The 22,145-nt window shown below is 40.8% G+C and overlaps 1 protein-coding gene across 1 annotated transcript in view; it reads left to right on the forward strand.

Moving 5' to 3' along the window:
- fstl5 (follistatin-like 5) overlaps positions 1-22,145 on the forward strand; it is a 179,908-nt gene that overhangs the window by 132,097 nt on the left and 25,666 nt on the right. The window contains exons 9-12 of the mRNA XM_088343264.1: positions 1,864-2,025; positions 6,065-6,199; positions 20,804-20,830; positions 20,998-21,116. Coding sequence (XP_088199390.1) covers positions 1,864-2,025; positions 6,065-6,199; positions 20,804-20,830; positions 20,998-21,116 — 443 coding nt within the window. The remainder of the gene's footprint in view (positions 1-1,863; positions 2,026-6,064; positions 6,200-20,803; positions 20,831-20,997; positions 21,117-22,145) is intronic.

The following is a 22,145-nucleotide window of genomic DNA, read 5'->3' on the forward strand; positions in this document are numbered from 1 at the left end:
GCCATTAAATAAAAAAAACCTGGTTTGTTTGGCCGCACAAGCAGGAAACTATTTTAGTGCCATCTTGGTTTTGGATCTAGGCAGGTCTGCGTTTATGCAAATATTGGGAGGGCCGAATGCTAAATTTTCACCTTGCCAAGATGTAAAAGACAATTTATAAGGATAAAACAATGCAAATCCTAAGTCTATGTTTCCTATTGGAGAAAATGCCATAAAAGTTTAACACAATTTTACTATTCGTGTCGTTTTTATTTTTTGTGATTGAGGCTTTGTCATTGCAACTTCACTCCGACCTTGCACTTGCGATTGTTAACGGCGGACCGGCCCATTTGTGTTTCTGCCAAAATGCTGAGCGGACATTCGGAAGCCCATCAGAACGTGACGGCCCAGATGGCGATGGCGAGCGTTCCTGGCATACGAGCTAGCATGGAATAGTGAGCAACTTTTACAGGAGGGCTACTTTGGAAGTGTTTTAGGCAGCAGAATAAAAAAATTGGGGATGAGAATAAGGAGATAACAAAATGTATTTTGTGAATATGGCACATTGTGTGCTCCCTCTCCTTTCAATTTCTCAGATATGAAACATGTTCTTTGCTGCTGGATTAGGCATACATAATCCTCTTATGCATAAATGCATTTGATTATTAATGTGTCATTTGGATTGGAAGTTCACTTTGTATGTTTTGGTGAAGCCATCGCTACAGGGTAAAGATTTTTTTAAGTGTCAAGTCAGCTTCTAGACGTTGCACTTGGTCTGACTGCTGACAAAAGGTTGCTCGAAATCGATGGGAAACGGAAGGGAAAAGTCAATGACCTCCTAATGGTTTTCTGGCTCATTTATATGCGTGATTTGTATACAGGAATTGAGGGCGCGGCAAAACAAACGGAAACATCGATCGCGCTCTAAATATGCCACTCGAAGGCTTACCTAAAAAGTGATACTAATGGAATGTTAATGGTTTATTCAATTATATTGTAAATTTCTGCTACCACGACTTGGTTTAGTTCTTAAAGAAAATGCCACCGTACACCATGGACCAGGGGTTTATTGCGGGCACTAGGTTGTCCCCTTAGAACACACAGGTAGCCTGCGGACAGGTTCTAAAAATAGCTCACAGAGATGGATCATTTGTGAGTTTTCAGGACTTTTGATTTCTAACAGGCATGAAGTTTTAGTGGCTGAGTGAGCCGATTTTAACCTCAATGTTTCCAACCTGGTAATTACATAGTAACAACATTGTATGTCATTTTAGAAATGTATATCAAAATGGTAGCCCTACATGCTCATCATTAACAAAAATGTGCTCTTTTTGTAGCTTTTTTGTAACCCGGACTGGTTTAATGTCTACTATAATCTCGCAGCCTAGGGTTGTGCCGAAAAATGCACCCCACTCATAATATATCCCCCCTTGTGCAAACGTCACTAAAACAACTTTGTATCTCATTTTTCGAAAATGTAATAGAACAGTAAAGCACAGAGCATTTGCACCTTGTATAAATATCACTTTTTAGGAAATTTAAAATATGTCCAAACAGGATTACTATTTTGAATCTTTGTGTAATTGTAACAAAAGCAACTTGTTTACGTGTCCATCAATTGGTAATAAAACTATAGTAATGCCCCAATCTACTGAGTACTCACTAAACTACCAGGTAGCAAGATGAAATATGAAAAAGCATTCAATTTGATTCCATCACCACACTTTTTTTACGTTGTACAACATTTTTTGGGCTGAACTCTTTCCCATAATGCTCCATTACGACGTTGTACAACATGGCACTGTAAGTAAAAATAGTGTGATGATGAAATGAAACTATTAAAGACATGTTGGAAATTTGACTGCTTCTCCGTCCCTTCTACAGTTCCGCCCGTCATCCGAGTGTATCCGGAGAGCCAAGCCAGGGAGCCGGGTGTCACGGCCAGCCTGCGATGCCATGCCCAGGGCATTCCCCGCCCACAGCTCACCTGGCTCAAAAACGGCATGGACATCACGCCCAAGCTTTCCAAGCAACTCACCCTGCAAGGTAATTTAGCCAACTTTAAACAAAGTTGCATTTAAGCCTAGACTGTATGGACTAGCGTTTAACATAAACAACCAATGACACATTTTGCTCGTCCTGTATCAATTAGTGCAAAGTTGTTTTTCCCTGTTTTTTTATCAGTAATAAGTTGATCACTTTTTATTTTATATGTAACATTATATTCAGGATGTGTGGATCATGTGTTTGCAGTACGCCAGGTGTGTGAGAAATATTTTGCAAAAAGGAAGGATGTTTATTTGGCTTTCATGGACTTGGAAAAGGCGTATGACAGAGTTGATAGAGAGTCATTGTGGCAAGTGATGGTAATGTATGAAGTGGACGGAAAGTTGTAGGAAGCATTGAAGAGATTTTTTGTGAACAGCAGACCATGTTTAAGAGTAGGGAGTGAGACAAGTGAGTGGTTCACTGTGTTGACTGGTGTGGGACACAGGTGTGTGATGTCACCATGGCTGTTTAATGTGTACATGGATGGTGTGGTGAGACAGGTGAATGCTAGAGTGTAGAGATGATGGATAACAGTGGAACGGTGTGGCAGGTAAGTCAGTTGTTGTTTGCAGATGACACAGCGCTTGTAGCTGATTCTGAGGAAACATTGAGAAGGTTGGTAACAGAGTTTGGAAGAGTATGTGATAGGCTGAAGTTATGTGTGAATGTTGGGAAGAGTAAGGTGATGAAGTGTTTACGTGATGCAGTGGGCATGGCGTTAGAAATAAGGTTGTATGGACAGATGCTGGAAGAAGTTGAAAGCTTTAGGTACTTGGGTTGTGATGTGGCTGCAGTTGGTGGAATGGAGTGCGAAGTATTGCACGGAGTGAATCAAGGAAGCAAGGTTTTGGGTGCTCGGAGGAGAGTGATGAGCAACAAGAGTATGAGTATGGATGTTAAGAGGGGACTGTATGAGAGTGTGATTGTGCCGACTGTGTTGTATATTGCAGAGACTTGGAACCTGAATGCAGATTTAAGAAGGAAATTATTATTATTATTTTTTTAGATGAAGTGTTTAAGGAGTATGTTAGGAGTGACAAGATTGGATAGATAAGTTGATAAGAGAGTACTCGGTTGGTTTGGACACATGGAGAGGATAGATGAAGAGCGAATGTTGAAAAGGATCTACAGAGCAGAAGTCAATGGAAGGAGACCAAGAGAAAGGCCGCGATTGACGTGTTATGAGTGCACTACAGGAAAGAGGTCTAAATCTAGTGAAAGCTAGAGCTATTGTTGGTAATAGGAATGAGTGGAGAGGTGTTGTAAAAGGATAGTGGGATGTTTGGGCGCATTCTAAGGGATGGGCAGGGCAGCTGTATGATGTGGCAGGGGTAAACCAGTGAAAGTTGGCGGGCCCTGCTGTTGAACAAAAGAGTGTGTTGTGTCACCCTGACCCGAGTGACATGGCCGCTTTCTTGTGTCCCGTTTCATCTGGCGGGACGAAAGCATGACCAACTTAGGTGCCGAGCTGCCTAACTTGTTTGGGTATTTGGGCATTTGGGTTGGTCATGGTCCAAACATTTTTGTGTGTGTTTTTTTGCTATTTTTTCCCTTTAATTTTTTTTGTTATTGTATGTGTTTGTCTTGCTGTCGGTCACCCCTCTTGAGAGATATGACCAAGGTAGATAGATATATATTCAGGAAATACTTACTGCAATTATTGGTAGATTTACAGTAGTATTAGTGTTTTAACATATTACGGTCTACCAATATTTAAATATTAAAAGGCTCATTTAATTACATTGACTTATATGGCTGCCAATAACTATGAATGAGTCAACCCAAATGATGTATGTAGCCATTAATTTCAAGGAATGAGTTATAGTAAGCGACTCGGCATCTGAGTGGTTAGCGCATCTGCGGCACAGCTCTGAAGTCATGGGTTTAAATCCAGCTACTAGCTTTCTCCCCGTGCTTGTGTTGGTTTCCTCCCGGCACTCCGGTTTCCTCCCACATTCCAAAACATGCATGTCAGGTTGATTGTCCAGTCAAAATTGTCCCTAGGTGCAATTTAATGAGTGAGTGAGTTGTCTGTCTTTATGTGCCCTGCGACTGGCTGACAACCGGTAAGGGTGTCCCCTGCTCACTGCCCGAAGTTAACCGGGGCACCCCCGCGACCATAAAAGGATAAGCGGTGCAGATAATGGATGGATGGATTCATAGTAGTGTTATCCCATTTTGCGTTGGGCTTTTTAGAAATAAAACATTTTTAATCTCTGCCTATTAGGGGGATTTAACAATTTTATATAATTTAGAGTTGCCTTATAAAGGTATTTTTTGTATCTATCTGGGTCTCTGCGTTAAGTAAATTAAGGTACTACGATGTAATTTTCTGCAAGATTAAGATTTAAAGTCATGTCAATTTAGACCGCGATGTATCTCGATTTTTTTAATGAATCAAATTTTAAATCAAATTCACTAGTCGCAAAACTAAGTGTAGCGTCAACCTTTGCAATATTTGAAGATTTCTGGTTAAGTGTGTTAACGTGATTGGAGATAATGCCATCTTATTCTACATGGGGGGATTTGAGATTAAGTTACAGTAACGGTTATAGTTGGTCAAATGTTAACACTTCATTTTTTTAAAACACATCCATGTTTTGGGATGACCTAAAATTAGAGGTAAGAGCTTGGGCCCGGTTGGGTTCGGCCTTAAAATGGCAATCATTAAGTCGAGCTGGTCGGGCTTCTATCTTGTTGAGAATCTACACAGCATGTACTTACTCAAGTAATTATTTAGAGAAAGAAAATGCATCAGTTTAACTCAAAATTACTAAATCCAAATAGATTTTCCTCCCCGGTGTTGGGGTAAAAGACGCGTGGCGTCCACCTCCCTCGCATCAGATATCCTTTCTGACTCTTGCAAAGAGATTTTACAAATTTTCTTTTATTTGCAGCTTGTAATCTGCAGAATTTGATTTTGTTTTCGGTGCCATTTTCTTCAGTTTCACTTTCCGTTGAGATGCACACTTCGCTCCAAACCTTTCATTTAGACGTTGCACCCACAGTGCACCTTTGATTTGAGAGACTCGGCCCGAAATAAACCCCAAGCTGAGTAGTTTATTGGAAACGCAAAGTTTGGTGCTGTAGTACACACAGTCGAAGTGAAGGTCGTGTTGACTTTGGTGGCAAATTCAAGTTTAGGGTTTATTTCGTGCTCATTTATCAAATCAAGTTAATCTGTCAGGTTCAGGCGGGTTCGGGTTTGTATACCCGCGACTCAGGCCGGGTCGAGCTGATTTTTTTTAGGCCCGATCTTACCTATACCTAAAATACATCGGGCCCCTCACATCAGAGTTACTTCAAATCCGAGAAATTCGACATATGAGATTTATTTCAAGCAAATTCTGCCTGACGTCAGAGAAAATTGAAGTTGGAAGAATTTCCAGGGCGCCACCACCGGAGGGCCGAGTGCTTGAAACCGCCAGCATCAGTTCATCATGGTTAGATCGTGCGTGTCCTGCTATACATCTCTGATCCCGCGCTTTTGTGTTTTATTCGTGTTCTCTTATACTCCCTCACTCCTCTGGCACCTCACTCACTCCTCAACTCCCACTCGTACACTTCTGTTGGGTGGGGTGGATCCCTTAACCAATAGGGTTGTAGGGGCAGCATTTCCTCTGGTGTGTCTTGGGCAAGTACAGCCTGGTGGCGCCCATCCCTCTCCAGGCCAACAAAGGTTTCCACCTCTGTTAGCAACCGCGAACGTACTCAATCATAAGTGCTCATAATAAACTCGCATTTTACTTCGTCAATATTATAACATTTATATTATCATTGTATGTTTACGTTCATTTACTATATAAATGTGTTTTCAGTGATCCGGAAGATGTGCTTTATAGGTACTAAGTGTAAACCTGGATCATTTTTGGAGGCCTGGAATTTGTTTTAGGTTACTTCTAATAGGGAAAATTTGCTTGATCCGGGAACAAACTTACAGTATTTTGTATTTAGAATATCCACTGTATATTATTTTTAGAATCCATTTGTACAATACTTGCAACAAATGTTTTGAAAAAAACTCTTCTCAACCCAGCGAATGGCAGCGAGGTGCACATCAGCAACGTACGCTTTGAGGACACTGGCGCTTACACCTGCATCGCCAGAAACCAAGCGGGCGTGGACGAGGACATCTCCTCGCTGTTCGTGGAGGACTCTGCTCGCAAAACCTGTAAGTCAGCGTCAAGAATACTATCGTAGACGTCCGCCTTTGGTTTCCGATGCAGCAATGACAGAGCCTTGGTGAGCGAGATAAACAGCAGCAGAACGCGGCGACAGAGCCTGACAAAGCAGAAACAATTGGCACGCGGTGAAGGGCATCCTTTCTGTGCCAGTTAACAGCAGACTGTCAACTGGGCCACGATAGACCGTGTAAAAGGCCTGGGGGAAAAAAAGTCATTAGCTCCCAAATGCATATTTTTCTGACAGCAAACTGCCTGCAAAGTCCGACTATCATAAAAAAAGAAAGAAAATATTTGACCTTCAGAGGCAGAAGGGAAAATCCTATTGTTGTTCAGCTCATTCAGAGTTCTGCTGAGTGACTGACCCTGTTGAAAAAAAGAACAGTTAGCTGTTTTGTAAAGTAAGCGATACGTAAGAAAAGGTTTTCACTGGTGAGTTTAAACTGTGTCAGAAACTGAGAACTGAATGAAGCGCAGCTGCATACAAAATAGTAGAAAAAGGGTACAAAATTGCTTCCCATTTTGTATCCCTCTCAGGCGGAGGAAAAAAAACGGTGAAAAAAAAATTGTTCGGTCCACAGTCTATTGTTGAACCATAGTAACGGTGACAGGGACAATGAAGCGTTGGATTGTCTGGAGCGGGAAAAAGGTTTTTGTACTCCATTCATCCAGAATTCGATTAGATAACTTGTGAGAAAATCGTCCAAGTCCGTTTATCGTTTTAAAGGAGCCCTTCTCTGACACAAGTGGCTTAAGTGACGCAATACCCGAAGTCATCAGCTGAAATGTGAGGAAAATGTAACGTTACTACTAAATAGTGATGTGTGGCGAGGTTCCTGTCTAGTAAGGTACAGTGAGATTTACAAATAAATGAACCGGCATCTTATTCATCATTTGATTAGGCGAGCAAAGAAGCAATTAATAAACTGTAACATTGAAAAAACATATAAATGAATCTATGCGCTGCCCTTTTTGAATAAAAGCATAGATTGATAGGTAATCCTACATAATGAAAAGTAATTCTAAATAGAAAAAAAATGATTGGATGGCTTGACTTGCTATTGGCTTGCTAATATGATCACTATATTTATCGTTGAGGTGTATGGAAAATAAGAATCCACAGACTTTGAAGCCAATTTACCAATTTCTCCAATACCATTAAAAGAATAAATCTTGTGTGAATCATGTATTCTGTTGAGCCACAAATATATCAGCTATGTACATATACAATTCTTAATCTTACGTGTGCATTAATCAGTTGCTGCAGTAAATCGCAAATATATTTGTGGATCTGCACAATGCCTGAGTACATATGTTTGAGACAAATCTTTCCCCATATAAATGTGGCCTATGATAAATATCCATATTTGATAAGTTATCCTTGCACTACTATACTATTATCCTGCTAGGTGTAGCATGCGTTTGTCCTCTTGAGCACGACCTGTAGGGGGCGATGACGCTTCAATGGACGATGCCATACAAGCTAATACCCGCTGCCGTTAATCGCAAGGGAAGAAGAAATGCAATGGCAAGCGAAATAGACTTTTTGAGAAACTGCAACAATTTCAAGCATTTACATGCACCTTACCCAAAATGCAAGCACTTTCAAACCCTTAAAAACAGAATTTGAAATCCAAGCATGTGTGCATTCAAGCACAACTATGCATGAGGCAATAGAATTGCGTGCCTCGCTCTGCATTTGCACATGCTCAGCGCAGTAATACATTACATACCAATTGTATTAGTATTATTGATAATAGAACATGAAAATCCTGCCGTTTTGAAAAATACTGTGGAGCTAAATTCAAAAGAGCTTAATCACTAAATAAATGTAGCCATTTAATATACCTTAAATTTTCTATTTCTTTGATGACTGGTGTTGCACAGGCTTCCTGTGACCGCCAACACTGCAACTAAATTACACAAAAAAAGGATAATATCACTTTTGCCTTGTTTTTAAGAATTGTTAATCAAATGTTTCTTTTTCAAAGAATTACCTCCTGAAACTAGGTATTAGACAATCTTTATATCGTGGTTAGAGGCAATATGACTCATCTATGATGTGGAGGATGAGTTTCCATTTTGTTTTGTAGTTTGCAAAGCAGTGAGTTAACAAACCTCAAGTGCAACTCAGGTGCCAAAAACGGTTTTGAAAATTGACTTTGCACTTAGATCCAAATAGAAAATCGAAAAGAGCGCAAGACTCAATTATAATCAAAAAAAAAGAAAAAAATTGACAGCACCTTGAGAGGTTTCTTTTAAGTCTGCCAACATTGAATGTTTGATGGCAGTGCAAAAGTGCGCGTCTGTGCACATGCGTGCGCTCGTGGTTGGGGGATCTTAATTACCCTGAGGAGTGCGACGCGTGCTGACAACTGCTTTCCAGCCCCCAAACAACGTATGACATTTGATAAAAGGTCACATTTAATTAGTGCGCCAGCCTTATTATTTGTAAAAATGCATGCAGATTTTCAAGAAACTCAAAATAATGCTGTTTTTGTTGACTTATTATTCAAATAACTGCTTGTGGTTTCAGGCTTGTTAAGCTGCAGGAACACCTGCAAAATGCCTTAATTCAACTTTTGGGGGATTTTTATTCGTCTTTTAATGGCCTTTTTCAGATTTATATCAACTAGTTTTACTTTAGTACACTGAGAAGGGTTTAGGTTAAGTTTACTTTAGCCAGCGCAAGGTTGGGGTGATTTATAAGGCGCAGCCCCAAACAAGTGTCTTTTGTGATATATGTTTCCTATATAAGGTGCACTGGACTATAAGGCTCATGGAATTATAAGTACAGTAAGAGCTAGGTTGGCATAAAAATAGATAAATGCATTTAAATTAAAAGAATAATATCATAGAACATAAATTAACATTATGCTATCTGGTTCCGCCACTAAAATAATGAATTTATTCCTAAATGGTTAGTGTATTGCCTTAACTCTAACTCACAGGTGTCAAAGTGGTGGCCCGCGGGCCAGATCCGGCCCGCTAAGGGATTGAATCCGGCCCGTGAGATAACTCTCAGAGAAGCGCAAGAGAAAAACAAGCTGCAGGTTGAAATATGTCAACTTGATGTTGCCAAAGACAGGTGCCTCGAACAAAGACACTGTACTTGTATTTATTTCTCTCTCTCTCTCCCTCTCTCTCTCTTTTTCTTCTCCACCCCTTTTTTCCCACTCCATCTCTCTGTGTATCTCTTTTTCTCTTCCTTTGTTGCTCTTTGTCTCTTCCTCTCTCTGTGTCTTTTAACCTCTTTTGCTCTAACTTCCTTTTTTCCTTTTCTCTCTTTTTTCTTTCTCTCTTCATACCCTTTGCACTTTCTTTTCTCTTTTCTCTCCCTCTGTCTTTCTATTTCTTTTTGGATTTCTTTCTTCCTCCTCCTTTCTTTTCTTCCTCTCTTATGACTTTTTATCTTTTTTGTTCCTCACGCTCTCTCCCTCTCTCTCTCTTTTTCTTTCTTTGTCCCGCCCTCTCTCCTTTTCCCTCCATCTTTCTCTTATTTTTTTATCTCTCTTTTTCTTTCTCTTTAACCTACTAGTCCGGCCCCCGACAGAATGTTTGTTCTATCGTGTGGCCCCCCGAGTTCAAATGACTTTGACACCCTTGCTCTAACTGATGCCTTTTTGGTCAGCTAGACAGCTAGTGAACAATGTACAACAACAGAAAAGGATTTGCACTGAGCGTTCTGAGGACTGCGTCCATAGTGCCGTCAAAGTTCAGCTTTTTCTTTTCCTTTTAGCAACTAAAAAATAAAATGTTAAACAAAAGAGGGTGCTCCAAGACAATCATTGGATAAAAAGCTCTCAAATAAATGACAAGCCCTAAAAATTGGAACAAATTAAAAAAAAAAAAGTACTATGTGTACATTTTGGTAATTGCAAGAACCCCTTTCACCATTAGTTAAAATGTAAAATTCATGTTTGTACAAACACAAGTGGACACTTGAAGATCTTTCTATATGTTGCTCAAAGGCAGAACATTTACCAAATGCGGTATAATTTAATTGTAACTATGCACTTGCTATTGTCGCCCTATTTTCTGGGCAGCACGGCGGAGCAGTGGTTAGCGCTTGTGCGGCACAGTTCATGTCATGGGAACCTGTCGTGGGTTCAAATCCAGCTCCAGACTTTCTGTGCGGAGTTTGTATGTTCTCCCCGTGCTTGCGTGGGTTTCCTCCGGGCACTCCGGTTTCCTCCCACATTCCAAAGACATGCATTTCAGGTGAATTGGCCGGTCCAAATTGTCCCTAGGTGTGAATGAGCGAATGAGTTGTCTGTCCCTGTGTGCCCTGCGATTGGCTGGCAACCAGTTCAGGGTGTCCCCTGCCCACTGCCCGATGATTGCTGGGATGGGCTCCAGCCCCCCCGCGACCCTACTGAGGATAAGCGGTACGGCTAATGAGATGAGATGAGATGAGACTATGCACTTGCTATTGTCGCCCTATTTTCTGGTATATCATCATCTATTATTTCTTGCCAATTTGGGATTTTAGGTGCGCTTTATAGTCCAAAAAATATGGTACATTAACATTTAATATAACCAGTGCAACTTTGCTGGAAAATGTGCATTTTTTAATGGTAGGTTTATTTTGACCTCTTTGAACTTCTTGTAGTTGGTGCTACTTTGAGGAAATTCTCAGTCCTATTGTAAGCGGTGTACTTATGACCGGATATAATGTTTAACCTGTGCAACTCTTTGGGGATTAATGATCGATCCTATTTTATGGTGGTTCTAAAACATGAAACTATTAGGTACTAAAGGAATTTTTATTTGAACATGTGGCATATAGGAAGATTAAAGGTAGTCCTACTTTGAACCCGTGCACATTTGTGGATCATGACTGAGTTTTAACCCATGGAACATTTGATGCATTAAGCATATTTTCATTAAAGCCTCTACCACTTTTGTGAGATCTAAGGCAATATTACCTTTCCTGGGGGACATTGAGAGATGAATGGGAGCATTTCTTTTGTACCTGGACAATTTCCAAGGGATTGAATGATTTTATTCAAACCTACGCACCATTTGGTGCCTTCACAATCCTTTTGTTCACCTGTGAAACTTTTGGTGTCTTTATAGGGCTCCCACCAAAAATCATTTTATTAGAGGTCATCCCAAGCTTACTTTCAGAGCCATCTCTTGGCTTTATCGAAACCCTGCTCGTCAAAACGTCAGCTCACGGGTGCTTGTGGATCGCCATCTGGTCTCACGACTGCACTAAATCCTCCCCATCAAACTTTATGACTCACAGTGAAGGTCTGTTAGATAAGAAATGACCTCAGCGGGAACAGAACACGGTGTCTTGGGAAACTAGTGGGCTGAAAAGATGGGTGTTAGGCAGTAAGAAATTTCAAGAATACCCCAAAAGTGGTATTGTATTGTATGGGAGCTGAATATGGGCCAAGAGTTTTTTTCTCTCATTCCCCCGATGGTCAAATGACCTTAATATGATTGAAGCTATCGCCTTGGGAAAATATTGAAATGGTTTCAACGCTTTTATTCAACTTGGCAGCCTCTCCTATGTCTGGCAGATAATGGACAAAGGGAACAATGGGCAGGAGATTCCATTTAATCCATACACTATTGGCTTAGTGCTCCACTGTTATCCATTTGTGCAGTTTATATTGTGATTGCAAAGAGCAGGAAGGAAAGCAATGAAAAGACAACGCGGCACTTCCGAAATCAAATCACACTTTTATGTCTCTCACGATATTGCTTTTGTTTACCAGATGACGGCTGGTGCAAACTCATTTTTAATTATTCTTGAAAAAGCAAAAACGGGTCCTTGACAATGTCCTATTCAAGGGCATTCCGCCAGCTGCTGTAACAGACCTTGGTAGCTCGAAGCATCAATTGCGCCGACGGGAAATTCTTGCAGAGATATCATTTTGTTTGTATATTTTATTATTTTGTCCTACCTGTCCTCACTGCAGGAAGGTTGTTATCGCATTTAAACCACTTTGTATGCATCAATGGTCCTTTTGAAATTCTTTAGTTTGATGGCAATAAATAAAAAGCTTTTCCAATACTTTGCTCATTGATGAGCAGTCCATTCCAGTTTCTGCTCCTGCACTTTTTTCTAGCAGCGTCTGGATCTTGCATGCAATGCAAATAGCTGATTACGTAAAGTATTTTGTTTAGCAGAGGAGTACTACAATGTCACGGTTGCCCATTGCCCTCACTTGGCCCCGTCTGTTTGGCGCCAGCTGCGGCTCGTTGCCTCCTATTTAAGCTGAATTCTCTCACTCACCCCTTGTTAGTCCCTCAACGAACCTCTGCAACCGCAAGACGTGTGTTTTGACTATTTCTGGTATCCTGCTTGTGAATCCTGTCTGGTATTGATCCTGTCTGTCTCGTCCTGTCTGATATCTGACTAGTATCTGGAATCGTCTATCTTGTCCCGATTGATATCTGACGCCAGTCTTTAGTGTCTGGTATCGATCCTGTCTGTCTCGTCCTGTCTGATATCTGACTCTAGTCTCCAGTATCCGGTATCGATCCTGTCTGTCCCTTCCTGTCCTGCTCGTGTATCTGGTGTCGATCCTGGCTGTCCCGTCCTGTATTGAATCCGTCTGTCCGGTATCTGCTCGTGTATCGGGTATCGATCCTGTCTGTCCGGTCCTGTCCGGTATCAACCCGTCTGTCCGGTATCGGGTATCGAAAGTGTCCTTGGGTAAGACACTGAACCCCTAATACCCCCAATAAGCAGGTTAGCGCCTTACATGGCTGCAAGGCCGCTATTGGGAAATGTCATTGTAAAGTGCTTTGGGAAGTCATTGACTTGAAAAGCGCTATATAAATGCAGATCATTTCATTTATTTCATTATTTCAAGTTGTTTAAGTTAAAAAGCCGTGTTTTTCAACCTTTTTGGTGCCAAGGCAAGTTTCTTTTATTGAAAAAAATCCTGCGGAACATCTCTAGTCAGTGACGTTACAGCTCTGGTAATAATAAATCCATATTAAAGATTCGGGCCATGTATGAGCATAAAATGTCAAGCCTTAGGGCCCGGTCACACAGCCGTTTGCGTCTGAATCACAGCCAGAAGTTTCTGCCTGTGAGGCGGACGCTATTGGACGCTTTGAGATCGCCATACAGACGAGATACAGCAGTGCTTTACACGCGGTCGGAAATTCACACGCGGTTGGCAGCGCGAAAAAGTTTTGCGCTGCTCAAAACTTTAGGGCCCGGTCACACAGCCTTTCACGGGCGTATCGAGGCTGAATCACGGCCAGAAATTTCTGCCCGTGAAGCAGACGCTGTTGGACGCTTTGAGATCGCCATGCAGACGAGATACAGCAGTGCTTTACACGCGGTCGGAAATTCACACGCGGTTGGCTGTGCGAAAAAGTTTTGAGCTGCTCAAAACTTTAGACCACGTGTTAACCGCGGGCAGCACACGTGGTACATACGAGTTAATGACGCGGAAATGACGCGGAACGACGTGCTATGGCCGCGGCCTGGGCGTGGTTACACGTGGGTAGGACGCGAAATTTCAGCGGGTAATCGTGGGTGGAGCACGGTCATAGCATGTTCTGCGCCTGTATCGCGGTGTTATTACGTGAAATTAGCGTGTTACGCGTGTGACGGTCAAACGCCTTTCTCCGCGTACATACAGCGCGATTTGCCGAGCACACGTCAGTTGCGCTCGAGACGTCAAGGGGTGGACATGGATCCCCGTAACCGTAGTGACCTCGTCTTAATCCATTTTTATTTCTTGACATTTCTTTTCATTTCATAACAAGATAATAAAATCAAAATGAACAACTATTACAATAATAACATATTGGCTTCTTCGGTGCCATAGCTTGAAATCTTGATCTTCACGGGACTGTGTCTTGAGCGGATATGATTTCTACAGCCCGGTGTTATGCCGAGAAATGCATCCCTGCCGAGATTTGCATCCCCTCGCTACTACAACCACTTTTACCTCGTTTTATCTCACTTTTAGGGAATGTAATGGCGAACTTATAACCAAATCCATTTCGTCTTGCATTTGTTGGGAATGTAATCCAACATAAACCATTCCGTCTTTGTTTTTATTGTGAACGTAATTGAACGGTAATGCACACCGTATATAAATCACTTTTGAGAACTGTTATGCACTCTACCGTAAGGCTTATTATGCAGAAATAAGCTTTATGGTAGAGTGCATAACAGTTTCAATACGAGCGATTTGAATAGAAAAAGGCAAAATAGTTGTTACCTGCTCAAAAGTGATTTGTATACGGCGTGCATTACCGTTCGATTACATTCACAACAAATACAAAGACGGAATGGTTTAAGTTGTATTACACTCCCAACAAATGCAAGACGAAGTGGTTTTGGTTATATGTTCGCCATTAAATTCCCTAAAAGTGATATAAAAGTGAGATAAAACGAGGTAAAAGTGGTTGTAGTAGCGAGGGGATGCAAATCTCGGCAAGGATGCATTTCTCGGCATAACGCCGGCTCGGCAGCTTTTATACCCGTGGCCCACACGAGAAAATGACACGGAAATGACGCGATGAGGAAGCGGAACAGTCGCCGGCGTCTGTTTTGCGGGCATACCACCGATGAACAGCGGGTTGGCCAATTTTGCGCATTTTCCATCGCGGGCAACCACGGGCAAAAAAAAAAAAACGCAAAATTTTACCCGCGATACAGACGCAAAAGGCTGTGTGACCGGGCCCTTAAATAGGTTTAACAACCAGGTTTCTCTCTTGCTGATTTTTTCTTGTAAAATCATCCACTTGTCATGTGTTGTATGTTTCTTTTTCTTCGTGGAGGATCCACGCAGCAGGCACGCTACCTTGACAACTTTGGCGCCATGCACTGCGGCGCTAGTCGGCGGCACTGTCGTAGGCTCGATCCTACCTCTCATTACCCTTGTGTTTTAATTGCATTACAGAAAATAAGAAACATTTCTGGAACAGCCCTTTATTTATTTTGTCAACCACAAAATCTTCCAAATCCAAGTAAATATTTTAGATAGATGTAGAATCTACCTTAAAAAAAATCTGGAATTGAATTTTATTCTGGTTTTGGATCAAAGGATGTGTATCAGTGGTCTATGCAGCCCATAAACTTTTGTTTGCTGTACAAAAAAATCTCACTTGACTTCTGAGAAACCACTTGAAGAAATAAAATTGAGTAGATTCATCATCTATTTTATTGAATGCTTTTTATAATTGGCCTGTCCCGGCATGACCTTGCCGCCTACCTCCCGACTGTGACGTTTGTGAGCCTTGGCATCCAGCGCAAATATTTATCGCGAACTGCGAGGGCGAAGTGATAACCCACCGTCAACATCCGGCTGCTTTTTGCTATGTGGACCCTGAAGTTGATATATGGGACCCTCGCATACGATCTGCAGCCATAGTTTCTCCGACCCAGTTTGATAAATAGCATCAATATGGCAGTCAGATGATTGCAGTTTCTTTCTATTTTCCATCCCTGGCAAATGTTACATTGTTCTTCCTATTTTCTACCTGCCGCCACACAGCAAGCCTTTTGTGACTCTACCTAATAAGTTAAAAAAGAAAGATGGGCGAGAGTACTCAAGATGGAACACTCGACAAAGCGTTTTTCCCCCCCGCAAAGATTAAGCCTGACCTGTGCCGCTTTTTCTCTCGGCCAGCGCTATTCTGCAGGAGAAAGAGTGCAGGACAGATTAGCATCGGCGCCAATTGGCCTGCAAATTGTACAGCGAGTAGGAAAATGGAAGACGGGAGTGGTCGCACGGAGGGACGGGGGACAATGAGCTGGGAAGGTCGGTGTTAAGGACGCGGTGCTGAATTTGCATGGAACCTGGAATGAGAACAGAAATGCTGTCACACTTTTCCTCCTACCGAAAAACTAAAAAATCAGGAGATGTTACTGCACTTTAAGGCACACCGGATTATAAGGGGCATGCCTGTGTATAACTGTTGGGCGCTTTATACACTTACGGCACATCATAGTGCAATAGTTAATCACTAAATTAGTATAGCTGAATAAAATAGAAAAAACATTGTTTGCAAAACCAGATCAGGGCGGTGTGGGTGCTGACACTTTACTTCTTGACCACCAGTAGTATAGATGACATGTAAAGAGGCATTGGAGCTTATCTCTTCACAGTGAACCCTTGCTGCATCAAGGTTTACTTATCGCCTTATTGTGCATTATGTTTTGGCTAAACAGAGGAAGATGCATTCTCAAGCCAACAAATGTGAACTTCACCACCCACTAATCTTGCTCTGTAGAAACATGTTTTTTGGTGCTCCCTATTGGCTCCCTGGCACTTAAAAAATGTTTGATAATGGAAAAATGAATGGTTTCTGTTGGGCAGAGGGTAAATGCAGTTTTCAACAATGTCCACACGACAGTGACAAAGTATCATGTAAAGTGGATAATTTCATTGATTCATACAGTTGTGCAAAAAACAGCTATATAAAATCATAATTTGACAGTACAGTAAAGTTCTTTTACTTCTTTAACATACTTGAGGCTGTTATACCGTTTGTTCCTAAGTAATAAATAATAATTACCGTATTTTCCGCACTATAAGGCGCACCTCAAAGCCTTTATTTTTTTCAAAAGCTGACCATGCGCCTTATAATACAGTGCGCCTCATATATGGATCAATATTAAGTCGCAAAGTCTTGCAACTAATGCAAGCAGCCGCCGACTAGATTTTCCCCCGAACGCGAAGTAATCCGCGGTGTATGCTGGGATTTATATACCGGCGTTTCATTAGCTAACCAATGTGTCAATCATCATTTGAATCGATCACTATTGGCTAAAGTTATTCGGAGGTAAAGGGGGCGGATCCTTTTTATCATTTACAGGCTCGCATAGGCTAAAGGGGCAAAACAAAGCCTGCAATTGGCCGAAAAAGATGAATGTTGGGTAGAACTACGGCATAGATAAATCAGTATTTTACTATTCTGTACTGTATTTGTAAATATTTTACTCTCCTGGATTTACTACACTCACGAATATAAGAGGACCATGGTTGCACATTATTATTGAACACGACGACTTCGGTGAGCTACTCCAGCTATATATTTTCCCAGTGTCTTGTTTCAGACTGATCTCGATGTTTCTGTGATATCTATTTTTAAATTAAACTCAATTCCAAGTGTTTATTGTCATATGCACACTAAAGTTGCGAGCGAAAAAGAAAATAGAAACTAAGGAATGGTTGGCATTTCTTGAATCCCAAGACTTTAACCTTCCGAATGATATTTGGAACGATGCATTTCAGTGACATCGTACAGACACTGTTTCCGAATATGTCTGAGACACGTATTTGCTTCTTTGCAAGCTTTCGGAATGTTAAGGGGGTAATGAGTTTGACTGAACTACCTGACAGTTTTGTCGACGTTCCCATTGTAGCGCCTTATAATCCGGTGCGCCTTATGTATGGAAAAATATACAACCAAAAACTATTTTTTGGGGGTGCGCCCTATAACCCGGAAAATACGGTCAATAAATAAATAAAGGTTTCCACTTTGTGGGTTTTGACCATTGTGGGGCGTGTTGGGAACGCAACCCCTGTGAAAAAAGATTACTGTATCACACTAATTTTACTACCAGAAACGCTTATTTGAAGTGCAGTACGATGGGTTAAACAGTCTCTCCGCTTCACCTGTATGTCATATGTCCCTCTGGTAGTCTCGTGGTAAAGATTTGGTGCCCTCATCACCACAACCCGGGTTCAAAACCTGTTGCATGCAATGCATTGCAATTTGGGCCAGCAATTCTCTATTGACCAATCATTGCTCGAATGTGGATGTATACCGTGTTGTGGTAGCAAACACTCATAAATACATTACGCATTTCCAATCTTATCCACTGTGTTCTACGGTGTATAAGACACACTTTCTGGCAAATTTGGGAATTTTAGGTGTGTCTTGTAGTCTGAAAAATACTGTCACTTCTTACCACCATTAAACTGCACAGGCAAAGCTGTCATCCATTAACCTAATCAGCCTCTACAAATGATTCGGGAGCGCTTCATTCAATCGAACTAGTCTAAAACTGAAAAAAATCGAATTTACTCATAGTAAAAGTTATTATTACCTAAAGAATGTAATGTAGCATGAAAAGAGACGTTTGCATAGCGATACAGTAATCTGGTGGCTTTTTAAAAGTACCACTATAACCAATAAATAAAAATTTAACACCTGTATAATCGACCAACCAGTTACAATATAGTAAAACTACTCAGCCTTTGAAATAAGCCTGACGGTGGCAGTAATGGATCAAGGTAACGGGGAAAGCTTTTCAGTGTCCAGCTATTAGAAGTACTCAAGCTGTGGTGCGGCATTGCGGGTGTCATTAGCAGCCTTGCAATGACTTTAATAAAATGAAAAAAAATACAAGGTCTCCTGCTTCAAATAGCAGAAAAGGGGGCCATTAATCTACGTTAATTAAGTATTAAAATCTCCTTTGCCGAAAAGATGATTTAGTCAGGAGGCATCTGAGGTAACACATATCAGGTACTATCAATATCCACCAATGAAAAAGGAAGCACTTAAGGATAAAGTCTACGAATTAAAATATTTATTTAAGCTATAACTAAGAACGGGCGAGTACCAAGACCAGCTATTAAGTATGGTTGTAAGATATGCTAATGCTAGCCTGTTTTATTTGTGTCAAAGAGAAAAGTCTTTAAGATACCGTAATCCTTCCACGTGCCTATTGTTATGCATCGCAAATAGTGGTGGCATCACGGACATGCGGTGAGGTTTGTGTCAGATTTAAAAATGAAATTAATCTTTATCTTACTCGTTTGATTGGCAGAACAGGAAGGTAATATATTAACTGTAGCATAGAAAAAAAATGCTAATGTCTTACCTTAACTTAGTAATAAAGCCTATGTGCTGCTTCTTTTGAAAAAAAGCACCAATGGATAGGTTATTGGCCCTGCGAATAGTTGGCAATTAGTTTAGGGCGTCTCCTGCCCACTGCCCGAAGATGGCTGGGATGGGCTTCAGCCCCCCCGTTACCCTAATGACCATGCAAAATCCATGCAACAAGGAAATAAAATGCTGGATGGCTTGACTTGCAATCACTAATTCTATTGTTTGGAGCTGATGTGTCCGCCAAATCAAAATCGTTGATCTCACTATCACCCCTCCGTTATGAGGCAAGATAAATTATTTCGTCACATTGCATTTGCACTCAGCTAGTAGGTTACATACCAATGGTATTAATATATTCAAAACATGAAAAATTATTGATTTTGAAAAAAAAACATCCAAAAATTGTATTGGTAAATGAGAACTTAGCCAATTAATCAATGTAAGTTGTATATTTAACACCTGTATAATTGACCAACCAACTCCAATATAGTAAAACTACTCAGCCTTTGAAATAAGCCTGACAGTGGCAGTAATGATCAAGGTAACGGGGAAAGCTTTAAATTTATATATTTTTTATTTTATTTTGTCACAATCATTGGTGAGTCACAGACTCACCTGCCTTTCTTGACTGGACATCACTGGGTGTGTAGCGTCATTGACACAAAGCTAAACAACCAAGAGGATGTGTTATATAATTCTTTTTTTAGATAAATAGCTTAAATAAATACCTTCAAATCCTTCTTTGGATGGTGAAAACTGCAGCAATACAATGCATTGAGACTATGTTACACTATGTTGTTGTAATATATACATTACAATATATGGTTGTTTATACTTCATATTAATACTTTTAGAAATTTAAGACATTGCCTTGTTATTCCTTCAACATGGATAGAGATGGATTGGACATGCAACCGCCTTGCAGCCATTGTCTGAGACTTTGCTTACTTTGAGCTCGCGGAACCGGAGGTGTCGTGTGAAACCCGGAAGTAGAATTTATTTTTGCACTTAAGCTCAAATAAACATGAAATTGTTATGGAGAACACACATACCCTACCTGGCTTTCTACGGGTGCTTGGAATCTTTGAACATCCTTGACTTTTAATGTTGTGTTTTCAAGTGATTGAATTTTAGGTGAAGTACCTGCAAATGCTAAAAGTTGGCATTACTATGTATGGGATTGTCATGTGAAGCATCATTGACACCTATGTGTTGCACTCAAAAGGGCCGGAAAAGAAACCGAGATGCTGGGTACTGGAGAAGTATGAAAATCGACTTTATAAGTGCTTAGATAGTGCTTGAAAAGTGCCATGAGAACGGTGTACAAGCTCTATGTAGCAAAATCTTGCAGGTAGGCAACACAGGGTGGTATAAGTACCTACTTTATGAATTGGTGAGTGCTCAAGAATGAAAACGCGTACAAGAAGAGGATCGGGAAAAAAAATCAAATAAGGATAGTTTACTATTCAGCCACCACATGAAAAATTCAGCACGAAAACAAAGCGTTTCTGCCGCTGCTTTGCTAGCTCCACAGGCTCATCCTAAATTATATTGTTGATTTAAGCAGATTCCTGCAAGCATAAACACGGCTGGCGGAGTCACCGAAAAAAAAAAAAAACATCCTCATTTCCGGGCAGAGGACTCAATTATTTGTTGCATTTGGATAGCGGCCACGGAACGTACCTATTAAAGTATAGGAAATGTGATGTTATTGATTGTGGCGTTTAATGTCCAATTTTCTCTTTCTCTTTTTGCTGCATCCACAGTGGCCAACATTCTGTGGCGCGATGAAGGTAAGGTTCCGTGTCTGCATTCATTAAAGTTGCTTAATTGAATTCCTGTAATAGGGTTAGCCATCTGTGACAAGAGGGATTAAACGATCGCTCGCCGCCTTATTTACTTTGGGGCGTTTGGTGCCGGGTCCTGTTTCACGGGCGCCTGACCTTCTTTGTCGCCGCAGGTCTCGGTATCGGAAACATGTTCTACGTGTTCTACCAGGACGGCATTAAAGTCATCCAGCCGGTAGCGTGCGAGATACAGCGGCACATCAAGCCCAGTGAGAAACTGCTGGCTCTAAAGGTAGGAAAAATTATATTTGTTGGAAAAACAGGCGTGAGGAGCTCTCACCTTTGGGCAAAATTAGCAGTATTGGAGTAAAAACGGGTTGGACCTACATAAAATGTGTAGATCCAAGAAGAAACTCTTTTTTTTGTTTCGTGAGATTTCACAAAGTGTGAATCAGGCATTTCAGGGGTTGTATTCGAGTTAAAATCAGTGTAGTTTGCCTCTTAGTTTTTTCTTTGTTTTATTTTATTAATCATTTATAAAGAACCATTTTTTCTCTTTGACTAGGGAATTGGACCTATTCATACTCCATCAGCCCTGTCTAACAATTTATTGGTAACATATTTGCGAGTTTTGCGCAACGTTAGACTCAAAATTTGCTAAAATATACGTAGTCATCAAGGCCCCGATGGCCATTTGACATGCATTCTTATTAGGCATAGCAATAAAACACATTGCCTGAAAATAAAACATTTACTACATGAAAGGCTATAAAATGACTCTTGCAATTGTACAGTCAACAAAGTTTAATGAAATGACATTATAGCCTATATGTAATTTTGTTATGTGGGATTATTAAAACAATGCAACATAAAGAAACTCCATATATATGCGATTATTTTTTTACACAATTGACAGTAGTAGTGCTAGATGTATCTCTGTGGATAATCTTAGCCTGCTTGTTAGCTTCGTCTGGAGCAGGCTAGCAGTAGAGAATAAACTACTGTAGTAGCTGAGCTGAACTAAATTAAGCCTGGTTTCATGCAACTGAGGCTAAATTTAGCCTACACATTAAAAATATCCTGGCTTAATCCTTTATCTTGGTTTCGTGCAAAACCCCCAACGGGTATGTCTGTGTTGTACCTCCTGCAAATCTCTGAAACATAGTGTGGGTCGTCAGAGCTCAATATTTTGGGGGGTTGTACAGTGTACCCGAACATATCTCCTCCACACCCATTTTACCTTTTAAATCCTATTTCCCATTTTCATACCTGAAAAATCTAAATCTAATATTTAGCCAGAGAGCAGTTCATCCCATGTCAT

The sequence above is a fragment of the Urocampus carinirostris genome, chromosome 9 (genome assembly GCF_059441175.1).
Source record: "Urocampus carinirostris isolate Australia breed hairy pipefish chromosome 9, RoL_Ucar_1.0, whole genome shotgun sequence".
NCBI lineage: Eukaryota > Metazoa > Chordata > Actinopteri > Syngnathiformes > Syngnathidae > Urocampus > Urocampus carinirostris.